The sequence below is a fragment of the Malaclemys terrapin genome, chromosome 3, assembly GCF_027887155.1.
Source record: "Malaclemys terrapin pileata isolate rMalTer1 chromosome 3, rMalTer1.hap1, whole genome shotgun sequence".
NCBI lineage: Eukaryota > Metazoa > Chordata > Testudines > Emydidae > Malaclemys > Malaclemys terrapin.
The window spans coordinates 84921753-84939704 of NC_071507.1; the positions used below are offsets into that span (position 1 = coordinate 84921753).

Consider the following 17952-nt stretch of genomic DNA (forward strand, 5'->3'; position numbering starts at 1 on the left):
TGTAAATAATGTCTTTGGACAGTAGGTTGTATTTGGAAAGGACTGCAGTAGTGGTACTGTAGCACATGCACATAGATCACTCTAATAGATAATAAGGTCTGTGATGAACAGGCATTGTGAGCCCAGTCGCTTCAATTATTTACTCCAGTGTTTCAATTTACAGGTTCTGTTTTTATCTATCCACATCATGAAGTTTCATAGGCAGAAGTAGTGGGATGCTGACTTCTCACATTCAGACTCAATGTGTTGCACTGAAAATAATAAGTCCTGATATATACACGCTTCGTATTTGGCATAGCCTATAGTTTGTATTCTCCAAAGTTTCTGGTATTAGGGATTTAATTGTAGAAACAAGTGTGGTGGGGTTTAAATAAATATTGTGTTTTCTTTCACTCACAGTAACAGCTGTGATTTTATTTTTTCTTTTCTTTCACAGGAAGAAGGTATAGTGAAGGAAATAGACATCAGTCATCATGTAAAGGAAGGTTTTGAAAAGGCGGATCCTTCACAGTTTGAGTTGCTGAAAGTATTAGGGCAAGGTTCCTACGGAAAGGTAATTTTCTACAGTAGGTAATCATTCAGATTAGCATTGTGAGAAGATAACATAATGGACCTAATCTGCTTTGAACAGCACTAGTCCCATTCCATTGAAGTCAATGAAGTTGTAGGGGCAGAAGAGCATATTTGCCATTTACTGGTGTCCTATGTAAGACACAGGTTGGGGATAATGTTTATAGGGCTAGGCCTAGAACACAAGTGAGTGTTATGTACTGGTTATGTAATCCCCTCCTTGTTGCATTAACCTACCCCCCAGCTGTTCCAGAGGTGGTCATTGTGCTATAATTGCTAGTTAGGGGACATTGGTTGGGATTTTCAAAGAGGCCTGTGGGAACTAGGCATCCAATTCCCGTTGACTTTCAATGAGGTTTGGTCACATAATTCCCTCAAGTCCCTTTGAAAATCCTCTAAGGTTCATGTTCTGAGCTCTGGAAATTCCAGGCTTAGGGAGCAAGCTAGCAACCATTAAAGTTAAAGCATGGGACTGGGAGTCAAATGTTTTAGTTCCAGCTCTGCCAGTGACACCATGTATGGTCTTGAGCTTTCAATTACCTTCTTTGTGCTTCAGTTTGCCCATCTATAAAATGAGATTGATAGCTTCCTCACAGTGGTACTGAGAGAACTTTATGGTGCTCAGATGAAAAGTACTATGCAACTGCAAAGTATTATTATCTTTAAGAAAGATTAAACTAGTTTTGCATTGTCACATCCATTTTTAATGCCCACAAAAGCCATGTTTGTGCACACATTCCATTGCTGTGTGCATATTGTACATATCTATTACAAAACAACGTACAAAGACTAGAAACCACAAACCATCACCTGAATGTCCTTTGGTTAAGCATCTACATTTCTATGGTCTGAATGAATGAGATCTCCAAACCTTTGCAAGTGTGACCCCCCGCTAGCGGCTGGTGAGCCTAATTTAAACCAGGTGCCAAAAATCCTTGTTTAAAGTTTATTTTTCTTGGTTTGTTTGAAAACCTATTCCCCAGGCTGGAACCCTTGATCAATCTGCTTTGCTCAAGAAACTGATGCAGTCCTAAAATCAACTGAGTTACACCAGCATAAAATGGAGAAACAGTGTCAAGATGTCTAGAGTGGCTCACAACTGTGAATGCCGACCTCAGGGCAGACACTCCAAAGTGGTTGTATGTTCTAGAATTAGATTTCAACAACACAGTAACAAGTGTGAACTCCTGAAGCACTATAATTGTCTTACCATGGAGTCGCAGACAGTCCCCTTGGGCATTCCACTCTATCTTCCCACCCAGGCAAGCTGGACTATGTGATAGATGGTCACTTTACACCAAAAATCTCAATACTCAGTTTACTCCCATTCCCAAAGTACCAGTCAGTCACTTACCCCAGGTCATTTGTACTCCAATCTCAAACCAAAGATAATGCATGTAGTCAATCCTGTAATAAACTAACGATTTATTAATTAAGGAAAACAAATCGGAGTTATTTATAAGGTTCAAACAGGAAACACACACACACACACACACACACAAATGAGTTACCATTAAATTTAAAATGGTCATATAAGATTCTATGATAAGCAGCTCTATATGTCCTTAAGGGCTGACCAGGCCAAGCAGCATGGGGATCTCTTGCTTATGTTTAGGAATCTTTACTCCTCCAGGTCCAGACAGCATAAAGATCCTGGTTTCTTCTTGTCAGGGATTTTTATCCCCTGTTCCCCAGAATCCAAGCGGATGGGATGAGTTCATGCACAGGTTTTCACATTGTGGAAGAAGTTAGGAATGCTATCAACAAGGTCTCTGTTCTTGATGCTACATAATGCTAATTTGCCTTCAGTGGGCCATCTTGTGTGCAGGACGAACACTTTACCTGCTTTTCCTGTTTGAGTTATACAGTGACAGGTTTACAATGCAAACATTCAGTATAACATTATAATATTAAGTAGGATTAATGCATGCAACATCCTACTAACATTCCAGGAAGTCTACATACTAAACACATTCTTATAACATATCTATTTTAACTATACTAACCCACAGGTAAAGCCAGACTGGCTTCCAGCTATGCATTTGTCAGTGTCCAATGAGGCCTGGGGCATTGGCATAAGCTGGCACCTGGTCTGCCAGGGTCACATACTGATGAAGCAGACCCTACAATTTTATTCCTGAGACAAACTATAACTAGAGGAGTTATCCGCTTTCCTGAACACTGCAAACAGATAACTATCACTGCATCTGTTACAAGTTCCCTGGGATGAGGGAATTTGGAAACCCTTCACCAACAAATTTATGACCTGCAGCCCTGCATAGGAAAGACCATAGTATTCTTGTGTTCTGAACATCTGCATTTAAAAAACAGCCAGACCAAGTAAGCATTGGCTGCTGTGGTGAGATGCAATGGTTTAAAAAAAAAAAAAAAAAAAGTGGGGGAGGGTTTGTTCTTTCAAGATCAGCAATTGGCAGCTCTCCTTGTTCCAAATGCCCCAGATCTTTTGCTCTGTTGTAGTTTCTCTCTATCAAACTTAATCCAAACTTTTCAGAATATGGGTATAATAAATATTTCAGAAATGGTTCAATGGCCGTCTTAGAGTGTACTGCTGTATTTCATTGTTAGCCCTCTAAATTGGCTCTTTACAGTTAACATTTCACAGCTAAAATAGCTAGTCTCTGGTGCCACAGAAATACTTACCAAAGGAAGACTTGGTCCTGTTGGGCAAGGTCCATACACTTCAGTAAAGGATCAGTGAATAACTGGGTACAGATTCAACCTAGCTTGGGTTGTGGGTGATTGCAAGCCACCATTCAGGGAGCTATGTGAAATAAGTTAGTGCTCTCCATACCACAACAGGCACTACTTGGCAGCTTCAGCCGAGAGGCATGGGATTGAATGCCCCTGGAAAGCTAATCGTCTCTTTGCTCCAGTAATGGTCCCTAAGGTTAGGACAGGGTGGGGAAGCTTGCACTAGGGTTCCTTGTGCTGTCCTATCTAGGTTTTCATCACCATAATGTCTGAGATCCTTGTTTAACTTTATAGCATGTTAGTCTCCAGGACTGTCAAATCACCACTTTTCATGGCTACTAGCTGGAGCCAACTCTCTGCTGCAGGATGCTCAAAGAAACTTCCTTTGTCGTCTAGTAGAGCTGCAGGTGCTCAGCATCTCTGAAAATCTTATTTAGGTGCCTAAACAAGGGTTTAGTTGCCTAACTTTAGGTAACCACATAGGTTGAGGGGAATTTTGACAATTCTATTTGAATTCCATTGTACCTTTAAGAATAAGAAGACATCATTTTGCAATACAATGCATTTTTGTTTGTGCCATTTCCCTTTTGGTTTCATAATTATTTTGATGTCCTCTAAAACAGCACGCAGTGTTCCTTGACTCATTTGTTTTGGAGGGGAATGCAGACCAACTGCAATATCCCATGCTACACAGAACAGCTGACAAATGACTGACTAATAATTTAAGTTGATGATTTTTCTTATTACAGCCATAGGGATATTACTGGCTTTGCAAGATTATATACCATACAGTGAGAGTTATTTTTTTTTCTGCCCCATACTTCAGCCATTCCAGTTTAATATCCGTGCAGGTATAATGTGCTGTGCTGCTGAAAGTTCAAGGCCTCTTATGAAACAGTATATCTAATACTGTCCACTTGATTGGGAGTTAGATACCATGCCAATGTTTAAAGGTGAATAACAATGCTGAAACTCTGGGGTTTAGCCAAAGTTGCTTACTGTGATTTTTTTCCCCCACTTCCGATCCCCATAATGCTAGACACTATTTCTGAGTAGAATTGAGTGAAAAACACACACACACACGTTGCTGTGGATAGTTGAACTTTTAAATGATTAGCTTTGGCAATGTCCAGTCCTCTTTCTGTCTTTGATTGCCATGAATATTTGAGTAATTGAGCTTAACTGAGCAAGAATGTTAATTAAAAATGCATTTTTCAAGTTGTATCTGTAGAAGCTAGATTTTACACTTTGAACGCACAATTATTGGTGGTAGAGGTGCTTCACTTCTAGTATCTGTCCAGCAGTAGAAGTCCTGAAATACCCCAGAGAACAGCTTCTCTGATTATATTTCTGGCCCATGTGGAACCAATACATACTGGAAATTGACTGAAAGACCATGCTCTTCAGAGACTTCTTGCCTTATTGATATACCAAGGAGGTATGAATAGTTTGTAAATCTTCAAACTAAGTTTTGGGAGGCTTATAGTGACTGAACTAAATTGCCTATTTCTCCCTTTCCCTTTTGTCCCAAAAATTCACCTGGGACTAGATAGGAAGAAATTGCTGCACACAATAAAACAAAAACATGTATTTTGTATTTTCAGAGTCAAAAGGTGTAATAATAGGAACCTCTCTCAGATGTATGCTGGGCAAACTATCTGTATTGGTGACCAATTCATTGATCAAATGTAGCCCTTTTTTCTGTTCATGAAGTTTTCATGAACAGACTTTGATCTTTGCAATTTTTACAATACTTATGCACACACATGTCAACTTCTGGATTGTTAATGAACTATTCAACTACATGCTCAGATTGTCAATCATGAATAATGAATCGCATAATATGGCTTCTTCTCTCTGAGTCAAATGATTAAACCTCTTTAAATGGGCTGAACACATCTGGGCACAAATGGCAAATATCTTGTTTTCATGCAAATAGAGCAGTTACTCAAAGAACATCCATTCTCCAGACGTTCATGTAAAATAGCTGTTCAGAAATCAAACGTTTACAAACACTGTTACTATTCAACCAGCTTTAACTGGATGTGTAAAGAACTGATAATATTAAACATGTCACCTTTAGGAGAGGGCAATAGGGTAGAAAATGAAGCTTACAAGGGCCAGCTAAGCCAATTGTTTGTGAAGTAAAAACTAAACACTTTGAGCTATTAACTTTTCCTTAGAATTCTTGCTGTCTCAGTATCCATTACTTCATCAACTTCAGCAAATGCTCTCCCCTCAAACCACAGTACTTGATTACATAAATGTCTTATTTTTGTAGGTATTTCTGGTGAGGAAGATCAAAGGATCTGATGCTGGCCAGCTTTATGCCATGAAGGTACTTAAGAAAGCAACTCTGAAAGGTATGGATTAAGACACTGAGCTGAAAACGCTATCTCTTGTACTAGAGTATACTTTTATTGCAATGTTTAGGATTTGTTGGCATAGTTTTGTAGGATTTAAGAACACAAAAGCATGTTCTTATCAGCCTCCATCATTCAATTTCCTCATTATGGACTGAACTGAACTTACTAAAACTCCACACTTTCAGTGCAACATTGTGCCTTAATAATTGCACCCAAAATTTTGCACCTCCAAGTTATTTGCAGGCTCAAATAATAGATGTGGAAATAGCAACAGAGGGTCCTGTGGCACCTTTAAGACTAACAGAAGTATAGGGAGCATAGCTTTCATGGGTAAGAACCTCACTTCTTCAGATGCATCAGGGAGCATAAGCTTTCGTGGGTAAGAACCTCACTTCTTCAGATGCATCTGAAGAAGTGTGGTTCTTACCCACGAAAGCTTATGCTCCCAATACTTCTTTTAGTCTTAAAGGTGCCACAGGACCCTCTGTTGCTTTTTACAGATTCAGACTAACACGGCTACCCCTCTGAGAGATGTGGAAATGTTATTTTACAGCACCTGCAAATCAGGCAATAGGTACAGGTAGTCTCATTTGCACCTGCAGTAAATTGCAGGCAGTGTTATTTGTGGGCACCAAATTAGAGGGCAGTTCCAAAAACTGATCCCTAAAATTTTTACATCAAAAAAGTTTTTTTTTCATTTTTCAAAATTTAAGAATTTTTAAGAAAATGCTCAATATTGTTGTCACTGTCACTAGAAGATGCAGTTATATTTTGTGTTCATAAGAACTAAAATGTTTAGGCAAGGAAAGCTGTGCACTGATTGTTATAAAAAAAAAAAAAGTAAATAATGAAGATAAATTGTTGTTCCATCTGTAATAGGTACCATAGCTCAATCTGAGTAGCAAAGACAGACTTGGTTGCCGTATGGAAAAATCAAATGTTCTGCTTTCTCATTTTATTCTAGTTATAGCTGTGGTTGAGAGAGAGTTCAGTGTTTTCAATTCACTTGTTTTTTTTCTTTGCTGGCCATACAGTATGGGAGCCAGAAATTAAATAAGGAATTTGGTATTTGCTAATTCTGCATGACTTATTCACTATTTTAATAAGGATTATTTATAGTTCTTCTGGGGTTACTTTTAATTTGTATCTGAGAAAATAACTAACTATTGATAAAAGTAACCCTATTGAATGCTTCTCATTACATATTTGAAAACTCATGGGCTTAAACTTTCAAGAATGACAAGTTATTTCTGGGTGCCTAACATCTCTCAATTTGGTTATCTACAAATTCTAGGTAATCTTGGTTATGACTAAAAGCACAGTAGACGTCAAGTGGCTGATGACATGACACAGCAATTCTCTTGACCACCAACCAAAACGTGCAAACAGAAAACTAAGCACTCACATAGCATTATCTGACGTCAAAGCCCTTTACAAACATTAACTACAAATGCTGAAGCAGCTGCTGATCTTTCCATTTAGAATTTATATAGAAGAGTTTGCACTCTGCTGTTTTTCCTGGAATAAACATCCATCTAAATATTTCTGATTCTAATGGATAAATATTTGTGTGTTTATACATGGTTTATAAAGGAGAAAATCCTCAAGTCTTTATTCATAGTCAAATTCTGCAGTACCTCAACTAATCAAAACTGAGTGTTCTCCACCTGTGAAGATTATTTCTGCCCTCAGAAAGCTTGTTACTATTCTTGTGATCCCACAAAAACGTAACCCTTCCCTTGCGAGAGTTTTATGTTTTGACATCCCCGTATAGATGAGTAAGGTCCTTGGAGCAGGAATGACCTCTGGCTTTCTGTCTTGTGCAGCACCAAGTACACACTCACCACTTAACAAATAATAGGATACACTGTCTGCAGTTTTGCAGCTGTGTTGGCCCCAGGATATTAGGCTGTGGGCATGTCTACACTGGAAACTTCAAAGAGCTGCCGCAGGAACGCTCTTGCAGCAGCGCTTTGAAGTGTGAGTGTGGTTGCGTGCTCCTGGTAATCCACCTCCACAAGGGGATTAGCTCCGAGCGCTGGGAGCCTGTTTACGCTAGTGCTTTAAAGCGCTCAGACTCGCTGCGTTCGGGGGGGGTGATGTTTCACACCCCTGAGCCAGCAAGTTAGAGCGCTATAAAATGTAAGTGTAGACAAGCCCTGTGTCTACACTGCCACTTTCAGTGCTAAAACTTTAGTTGTTCGGGGGTGTGAAAAAAACACTCCCGTGAGCGACACAAGTTTTAGCGCTGAAAAGCACCAGTATAGAGAGCGCTTTATCACTGAGAGTGGGTAGACACCCCCTCATTCGGGGTGTTTATTTTTGTGACTACACTACCCATGTCACATACCCTTAGAGAGAGGAGGTGGAACAGATTGTTTAGCATAAGTAGCTAACACACATTTCAAGGGGTCATTCAAGGTGAAGTGGCCTGTTAACACCTTTCCAGTCATGAAGCAAGGAGGGGGAAAACCAGGGTGAGGTTGTTAGCAGGTTACAGATTGGATTTATGGCTTATTACAACAGTGTGTCTCTTCAGTCTGTGATTTTTAGTGTCTAGCAAAAAAATGAAGTTCACAGGCTTGTCTTTTGAAGGTGTTGTGCAAGTTTATTTTGAGGATGAGGACTGGGAGCTCAGATGAGTGATCACTTTGTGAAAAGTGTTGACCCACAGATGATGTGGTGTTTTTGTCTCATGTTTCTGTGCGAGTTCCTTCGAGCATGTCGTAATTGGCTGGTTTCACCCATGTTGTTGGGGCATTATGGCCCTGGATCTGGTACATCACATGGTGTGATAAGCACATGTAAGACCCATACATCTTGAAAGGTGTGTTGTAGGGGGTGTTGACCCTCATGGCAGTAGAGAGATGGCTGCAGGTTTTGCATCTGTTCTGGCAGGGTTTTGTGCTGTTTTGAGTTGGGGTCATGGGCATTGACTCCGTAGGTGCTCCGGGGCTGGAGCACCCATGGGGGGGAAAAATGGTGGGTGCTGAGCACCCACCAGCTTCCCCCCCACCACCACCACCAGTGCCTCCCGCTCCCTCCCTGCGACTACCGCCCACCGCAAACAGCTGTTTTATGGTGTGCAGGCGGGACGGGGGAGGAGCAAGGACACGGCGCACTCAGGGGAAGGTATGGGGGGGGGAAGGGGTGGAACTGGGCATGAAGTGGTGGGGTGGGGGTGGAGCAGGGGCGGGAAGGGAATGGGTCCTTGGGGAAAGGGTGGAGTGGGGGGCAGGGCCTGGGGCAGAGCTGGGAGTTGAGCACCCCCGGCACTTTGGAAAGTCAGCACCTGTGGTTGTCGTGTCTTGGTCTGTGGGGAGCTTGTTTCTAATGATGAGCTTGGAGAGATAGGGAGGTAGTTTGAAGGTCAAAAGAAATTCTACAACCTCATCTCTCATGAAACCACCCCAGAGACCTTCTGCATGCTTCCCAAGATACACAAACAAGGGAACCCATCATACCTGGTCCTTGCACTCTTACTGACAGAATATCAGGACTCATAGAAACCATCCTCAAACCACTCACTGCACAAATGTCCAGCTTCCTCCAGGACATAACTGGCTTACTCCACAACATTAACAAATTCTCTCAGAACCAGGGCCAGCTCCAGAGTTTTGGCTGCCCCAAGCAGCCCCAAAAAAAATAAATAAGCCCCAATCGCGATCTGCGGCGGCAATTTGGCAGGAGGTCCTTCGCTCCCAGGCGGAGTGAGGGACCGTCTGCCGAATTGCCGCCGAATACCTGGACGTGCCGCCCCTCTCCGGAGCGGCCGCCCCAAGCACCTGCTTGACAAGCTGGTGCCTGGAGCCGGCCCTGCTCAGAACATCATCCTTGCCACCAGGGATGTCACCTCCCTATACATCAACATTCCTCACAAGGAAGGCATCCCTGCCAGCCTCAAATATTTACAAAACAATGGACCCCACACAGATATCCACGCCAAACTCATCCACGTCATCCTCACCCATACAATTTTACATTCAACAGATGCTTCTGGTTCCCCTCCCCCTGCATCTGCACAACATCACCCTGCTTCCTAGAATACTCCACAGCTGCTTTTCAGACATTTAGGCCTTGGCTACACTTGGGAATTCACAGCACTGCCGTGGCAGCGCTGTGAAGCGCGAATGTAGTCACGCCGCCAGCGCTGCGAGAGCTCTCTTGCAGCGCTGTATGTACTCCACCTCTCCGAGGGGAATAGCGTGCAGCGCTGCGAGCGAGCGTGCAGTGCTGCAGGCACTGATTACACTGGCGCTTTACAGCGCTGCACTCGCTGCGCTCGGGGGGGGCATTTTCACACCCCTGAGCACAGCAAGTTGCAGCGCTGTACAGCACCAGTGTAGCCCAGGCCTTAGTGGTAACACCCGGAAGCTGTGACAGGAATGTGATCTCTGCCAGATCCCACCTGCTCCATTCAGATTGGTCACAGTGTGGAGATTACAGTCAGCGGGTATGTTTTCACTGACTTTTGTGCCCCTAGGGATCAGCATAGGGTAAAGAACAAAAGCTTGTAGCCCAGGTCAAAGGAATGGGGAGATCCACATTAACTTCTTACAAACATGTTATCTACCTCAAATTAACTGGCAATAAATTCACTTGAGTTACAAAAGTGAAGACAGCCCAGAAGTGTGGTGAAGGAAGGGAAATATTAAAAGAGCCGCAGTGAGAGCTGCTGTCAGTGAAGTTCCAAAGAATTTGGCTCAGAGGATAATAGTTTTGACAGCTTAATTTGATCTTTAAGTGAGTTCTAAATTGTCGCTGCCCACCCACACTGAGCAGGGCTGGAAATCCCTCCAACTTGAGGTATTTATTACCATGTCAAATGATGGGTGCAAATGCAGAAGCGCTTGCTAGCTATAATTCAGTAATTACTGGCAAAAGCATTGCTGCCCAGAACTTTTTTTTTTTTTTTGCGCTACCCACCTTGCACTGAACTGCATAAAGCTGAATGTCACCTCCTCATGAGTAAGGCTAAGATTTTTGTCATGGATATTTTTAGTAAAAGTCAGACAGGTCACAGGCTTCTGTGAATTTTTAGCTATTGCCCGGAAAGCCTGTGACCTGTCCCTGACTTTTACTAAAAATATCCCTGACAAAATGGGGAGGGAAGAGGGTCCCACACCTATAGTGGCTGAGACATCCAGGGGCCCCCACAGACTGGCAGCTGGGCAGCTGCAGGGGGTTGCCACCCGCACTGCTGAGAGGTGTGGGGTGCCCTCCTGCCTATGGTGGCTAAGAGGTCCAGGACCTTCCCACAGACAGCTGGGCAGCTCTGGGGGGGGCCACTTCCCACAGCAGCTGGACACTCCGGGGAGGTCTGGCCACCTGCGGCAGCTGGCCAACTCCGGGGGGGGGGGGATTCCCCCGGCTGCCTCTGGTAGCTGAGAGCTGCCCTGGGACTGAAGTGAATAGGTCACTGAGGTATCTGGAAATCACAGATTCCGTAACATAATCGTAGCCTTACCCGTGAGTAGCCCTGGCAACCCCAAAAACCACATTGGTGGTTTTTCTGTATGAAGGTAAATTTACAACAACATAAGGGAAGTGGGGGGCGGGGAATGACAGCTTAAAAAAAAAAAAGGCTGCAGAAAGCCTTGCCTGTTTGGATTAGTCTGAGGAGCTAGTTTGTGGGTAAAGAAGAGTATGAGGCATTTAATGCATGTTTTAACCAAGGGTTACCCACTTATGGTGAATCTCTTATTCTTTGTCAGTAGATAATCTCTCCAGGCTAGTTATGCCTCATTAGTCAGCATGATCCCAGAGTTCAGTGACAGCAAAGGTGGTTGTAAAAACAGTACAGAACCTTTCACCTTCAGCAATCAATAATTTCCAGCATTCACAGCTCACAATGAGCCAGTTCTGTACCAAGAGAGCTCTGAAGTTCAAATATCTCTGTCTATAGAAAAACATAGTATTTAGAGATGGAAAAGATCTATTAGATAATTGAGTCCCTCCCCCTTCAAGGGCAAATGTATCCCCAGTTGTGGCTGTATTGTATTTTAAACTGATATTGGATGTTAAATATTAAACAGTCTTAGAATGGAACAGTTGCAAGGATATGAGTAGTACCCACACACTCTTGTGACAAGAAAAATAACCCTTACTAGTATTAAAATAGTACATGTATGAATAGTCCTATATTTATTGCATGGATATTTGATAGTGGAAAATGCTATAGCTGGGTATAGATCAAACCAAAATTAGTTACTTAATGACTAATTGCCTTCAGTGCTTGCTGCTGGGTGCTTAGCACTTCTGAAAATCAGACCATTTATTTTGAACCCTAAATAAGGATTTAGAAAACTAATTTTAGGCACTCACTTGAGGAAAAAACTTTGGTAATAATACTTAAAATTTGGAAGTATCTGTTAGCTGGATACTAAATGGGGATACAAAGCTGCAGTTAGGGATGTTTGCAGAACTTAAACTCTGAATTTTCTGACTTTCAAATTTTTAGTGTTTCTTTTAAACCAAGATATTAACATGAGGTTCTTTTTGTTTAATCTATATTTTCAAACTTAAAATTGCGTTAAAGTACTACTTGTCTGGGAATTTCTTTAAAGTTGTGAGGTTTTGAATAAGCCCTTTAAAATATTTCCACTTCTTAACACTATAAGAATTATTTTCTTGGAAGCATTTTTTTTTTGGAAAACAGACAAGAATATAATATGTTTTTAACAAAAAACTGGAGTATTTCAATGAAGCAGGGCTGCCCTTCACACCCACTGAAACCCAGAGGACAGAAGCAGTGGGGCTCCTCTGTACTCTGTCAGAGACATGGCACACAGGAAGGACAAATTTACTAACTTGATTCTCACATGGTTGCGCTTAAGGTGTTTACAGGCTCCATCAGCTCTGCCAGAAAAGGTTCAAAGTTCCTTGAGCAGGAGCTGTTTTGAATCACATAAATTATAAACTCCACTAAACATATCTGAAGAGTTTGTTGTAATGGAATACGAGGACCAACTGTATGAAGACACAGCCTTATAATATGTTCTATAGTAATTGGCACAGAAACTGTAGCCGTATATCAGTGCGTTTGAACTTCATAATTATAGCTGTACTGGCAATACCTGCAGACTTTGTAAACTTTGTAGTGGGAAGCTTCTAGAGTTTTTGAGGGACAGAAGCTATTTGGCTCCCAGAGCACAGCAGTTTCTGCCACACTGCAGTTTATGGAGCTTACACACCGCATAGGCGCCGCATTTTAAAAAAGATGTGGAGAAATTGGAAAGGGTCCAAAGAAGAGCAACAAGAATGATTAAAGGTCTTGAGAACATGACCTATGAAGGAAGGCTGAAAGAACTGGGTTTGTTTAGTTTGGAAAAGAGAAGACTGAGAGGGGACATGATAGCAGTTTTCAGGTATCTAAAAGGGTGTCATAAGGAGGAGGGAGAGAACTTGTTCACCTTAGCCTCTAAGGATAGAACCAGAAACAATGGGTTTAAACTGCAGCAAGGGAGGTTTAGGTTGGACATTAGGAAAAAGTTCCTAACTGTCAGGGTGGTTAAACACTGGAACAAATTGCCTAGGGAGGTTGTGGAATCTCCGTCTCTGGAGATATTTAAGAGTAGGTTAGATAAATGTCTATCAGGGATGGTCTAGACAGTATTTGGTCCTGCCATGCGGGCAGGGGACTGGACTCGATGACCTCTCGAGGTCCCTTCCAGTCCTATAATCTATGAATCTATGAATAGTGTTTATCTCCCAAGTTTCTAAATTCCTTGAACAAATGGCACAGTCTGTATCTGCAGAGTTGGTGATCTCTGAGACAAAGCTATTTGGTTTATGGGTGTTTACAGCTGTGCTGATTATGCTGTAGAATTTACAGATTCTGAAAAGCCTAAAGAATTTTATTAATTCTACAGAACTTGGAGTTCTCAGAGGTTAAAATAATCATAACAAACTTCAAATTAAACACACACATATATACAAAAGTCCCAGACAGTAGATGTCACTCAGGACACCATGCATCAAAAAATTGGAGTTTCTATACTGGTAACAGTGGCTTATGTGTTCAACCATCAGGTGCAGTAATTCACTCAGTTTTCCCCCTCACTGTGCCTGCCTCAGTTTCCTGTTGGTGGTTGTGTAGTTTAGACCTGAGGCTAACCCAGGGGTCTCAAACACGCGGCACGCGGGCTGCATGTGGCCCATGGAGCTCTTCCCTGTGGCCTGCCAAACTCCTTGCACCCCCACCCCCTGAGTTATTTTATGTGGCAGCTAAGCTTCCTGCTCGCTGCTCCCCAATGTTTGGGGCCAGGTCTCTCCCCCGGCTCCACCTGCCACCCCCACGTGTCTCCCCCGAGTGTCCCCCGGGCTCACTTGCTGCCCCTTCACTGCCTCGGAGCCTGCAGCTCATGGTGACTCCACTCCACTCTGCCAGCTTCCAGCATCACCGGCTGCCGCAGGGTCCTAGTGCCCCCCTTCTCTATGGCCAGGGCAGGCTGCCTTTCCCCTGATCTTCTGCCCTAGTCCTGAGCCTCTCCAATGCCCCAAACCCTTCATCCCCAGCCCCACAGCCCTCTCCCCTGCACCCCCTCCTATCCCCAAACTCCATCCCAGAGCTTGTACCCCCTGCCCCAGCCCGGAGCCTGCACCCCAGACCCTCTCCCCCACCCAAACTTCCTCCCAGAGCCTTAGTCAGGTGGGGGTGGAGTTTTTTTTGGGGAGGGGGCAGGTTCTGGGCACCACCAAAATTTCTACAAACCTGCCACCCTTGGAAGAGGCAGAGCAGGGGTGGAGTGGTGGTGCAGCCCAGTGCAGTGGGGTGGGGGCTTTAACAGAAGTAAATCTAACTACGTGCGTGGTTTGTCCTTTGAGTGAGGTGCATTACTGTTGGTGGCACTTAGCACTTTCTAGGAGGGAGGGGAGAGGAGCAAGGAGCCGCACGCTCAGGGGAGGAGGTGGAGAAGAAACGGGGCAGGGGCGGGGCCTCATGGAAGGGGTGGGGTGGGGCGGGGCCAGGGGCAGTGAGCGGGGGGGGGGGTGTCTGATGCAGCCCTCGGCCAATGCACTAGTCCCCATGTGGCCCTAGTGGTCATTTGAGTTTGAGACTCCTGGGCTAACCCCTAAAACTTCTCTGGTTCTGTTGTAACAAGTCCACTGAAACAACATGTATATGGAGAGTCTAAACATTCACCCCTTGGTGCAGAGTTTACAAATAACACATCACCCAAATAAACAAATTTCACTCATTGGTGCACAGGTACAGAGTCCTATACTACTGGACACTTCCACAGCTTGTGTTAAACCTTTGAATAGAACTACTCTCTCATAATCTCTGGTTTTCTAGCCCAAAACATTGCCTCTTCTTAAGCCCTCCCTCATCCTTTTACTGGCCCTCAAGACCTCTGCCCAAGCTTTCCAAAACCCTGGAGGGCCCTTTGCCTCGAGAGACCCAACAGTATGTTCTGTCCCTTTCAGGTCAAGAGACCCACAAAGGTCATCCCTGGTCACCCACTAGTCTGAGGGAAGACTGCTGCTTATATTTCCCCAGCAACCTGCACCACAGCCATTGTTGCCTAACATACAGGTCCCCTACTCCTTGGGAGCTACAAGTCCCAGAATGTCATGGTTCTGAACCTGGAAAATGGACAGAGCTGGACCCTGATATGAAAAACAAAATGTGGTTTATGCTCTTAATGGATCACTTGAAAGATATTTTTGTGAAGAATGTAGCTATATGCCATAAAGAAAAATAATAGTCATGGTTATACAAGCTCATTGTGTAAGAGAACATATATTCTGAGAATGTCACCCTGAACTGGAGAAATGTAAGTACTGCTGCTAGTATTGATTGCAAAATGATTCTCAAAAAGCCAACACAAAGACTTCAGGTCAAAACAGTTACCAAAAAAAAATCATATAGCATCACTGGAACTTTCTTTTTTATTGGCTGCATCTTTCCAAAGAGGTTCTTTAAAGATTTGACTCACTTGCATCTAGATCTTAATTTTTGTACGTGTGTATTTATACTTCTTGCTGTTTTCTTTAGTAATTCAGAGCACAGGTTCAGATTTGGATGAGAGGGCAACTTTTCTCTATAAAAATAAATTCTGAGCACACAGCATTTTGTGAGTTATATTGTCTCTTTCTATTCAAGCCAGCTGGAAATTCTCATTGTATAAGGTCCTGATCAAATTATAGCCTCATACCAATGATGCACTTTGAATTGTTAAGATCCTGCACTAGGGGGGGAAAAATCCCATTTCTGAGGACTTTAAGCCTCTAGGGTTATATAATTTCTTAAAATGCTATTGTCCTTCAGCAATGGAGTTTTTTTTAAATAGGAACTCAGTGTTATTCAATAGAATTATACCTACAGGGCAGGAGGAATTATAAGACTGTGTGCTTGTACTTTTTAAAATAACATATTGCCTAGTCTGCCCTTGTTTTAAACAATTGATGGAAACCCACTGAAGACTCCATCAGATGTCGTTTTCAAAAGTTATCACATTATATAGGGCCAAACAGAGAGATGCCATCGAGTTGAATATAGAGCCTCATTTTGGTCAGCCAAAATTAATCAGTTTGGAAACATGCACTCTACTAAATCCAGGGGAAAATAATTCAAAACACATCAGATGATGGGGGAGGGGGGGGGAATGAATACTGATTTGAATGACAGTAATTGTAGTAATTTAGTATTTTGCATGTTTAAAACTTAACTGGTTGGTTAATCACCATAACACAACAGTGAGGAAGATGGGTGTTATGAGGAAGAACTCAGAGCTGATTCAAAGGCCAGATTCTCCATTGCTCCCAAACAAAAGTTAACCTAAGTCATCTAAGCCACACCTCTTCTCTACATTTTATTGGTTTTGTATTTTGTATCCATTGATGATTCAATCCAGGGTCAAATATAATCCCCTGAAATGCTTGGTCTTTTGAAAAGGCTACATCTGTGCAACCGGCTGATGTCACATTGGCTGATGTCAACAACTTTGGATAATAGGAAGCCCTATGACTAGTCACAGCCCGAGCCAGAATCGAAAGAAATTGACTCCTAGAGCAAGTTCCATTTCTGGTCTTTTAGCAGTGAGTAATTGGTGGTCTAGGTACTGTGAAGGAATGTACTACTCCTTTAAAGGATAGGCTGGAGCCTATGGCTAGGACAGCTTGGGGTGTAACAAGGAGTTCCTGCCTCACTCTAGGGCTGTGCTATATAAACAGGAAGAGGAAGTTGAGCAAGAGAGGAAAGTATTAGTGCAATAGGACTCTACAGAGATTTTTATTTATTTATTTTAATCTAGAAAAAACTGCAAATGTATTTCAGGGAAATACCCTGATTGCATAAACATACCTAGCAATTTCTTCCACAGAACAAATTTCTGTTGCATTAGTTTTGACCAGTTTTCTCTTATGCTTGCACTCGTGCTCAAATTATCTAAAATTAATCTTGATACATGTTGGGTTTTACCTGGCTGTCAATGAGATAGGGAAAGAAAATGTGGAGCCTTTTTCAAAATTTAGAAAAAAAAAAAAAGCAACTGCCCTTGATCTGCAAAGTGCCTCTGAAGTTATTTCCGTAGAATGGACTGTCGAACTATTGGCAACTGTTTGAAATCTCCAACAAATTGATTAGCATTCCTCCAAATGGTTGGGTTGACATGTGCAGGTTCACTTGTCTACATCTTGCATTTTTAATTTTTTTTCAAGTACTGAGCAGCATATCCTACTTATTTCATCAGGGATTTTAAAATTGCAATTTTCCAAATCCTTTTGTTACTTATGATCCAATTTGCTATCTAGCTCTTTAAAGTTTCCATAAATTCAAATATGTAGAACACAATAAATTAGTGGCCCTGGAAATACAGCTGCAGCTCCTGTTTTTTTTTTTTTTTTTTTTAATTGAAAGCTTTCAGACCCAAATTTGCTATAAAAAGCTCAAATAATAGACTTGATCATAGTGCTTTTAGAACTTCCCAACTTTGTCTGATGGCAGCTATTTGCAATTATAGTAAATCCAAAATCTGCTGCTGTTCTGTAGAAAAGACTGCATGTAGTATTTCATACTGTTGAGTATCAATATATCACTCTTTGCTTTTGTTGTAGATATAAAAGATTGAAGATCACCCAGATTGTTGCAGTTATTATGAGTGGCCCTCCTAGGCGTGACTGAGCTCTATAGCACACGTTCCAATTTCAACCTGTCTAGCTACTCAATTTGATCCCATACCACCAGCAGCCATCCACTTAGGATTATTTTCAACACCAGCTTCATATTCATCCTTAACAACTACAATTTCTGACATCTGAGGCTCTTGCAAAACATTTACCTCAAAATTATCTTTCCATG

General features: G+C 42.4%; 1 protein-coding gene across 1 annotated transcript in view; it reads left to right on the forward strand.

Annotated features, from left to right (window-relative positions):
* The window catches only part of RPS6KA2 (ribosomal protein S6 kinase A2), a 248283-nt gene that overhangs the window by 81732 nt on the left and 148599 nt on the right, over window positions 1-17952 (forward strand). Inside the window, exons 2-3 of the mRNA XM_054021757.1 lie at window positions 437-553; window positions 5564-5645. Of these exons, the coding sequence (XP_053877732.1) occupies window positions 437-553; window positions 5564-5645 (199 nt within the window). The remainder of the gene's footprint in view (window positions 1-436; window positions 554-5563; window positions 5646-17952) is intronic.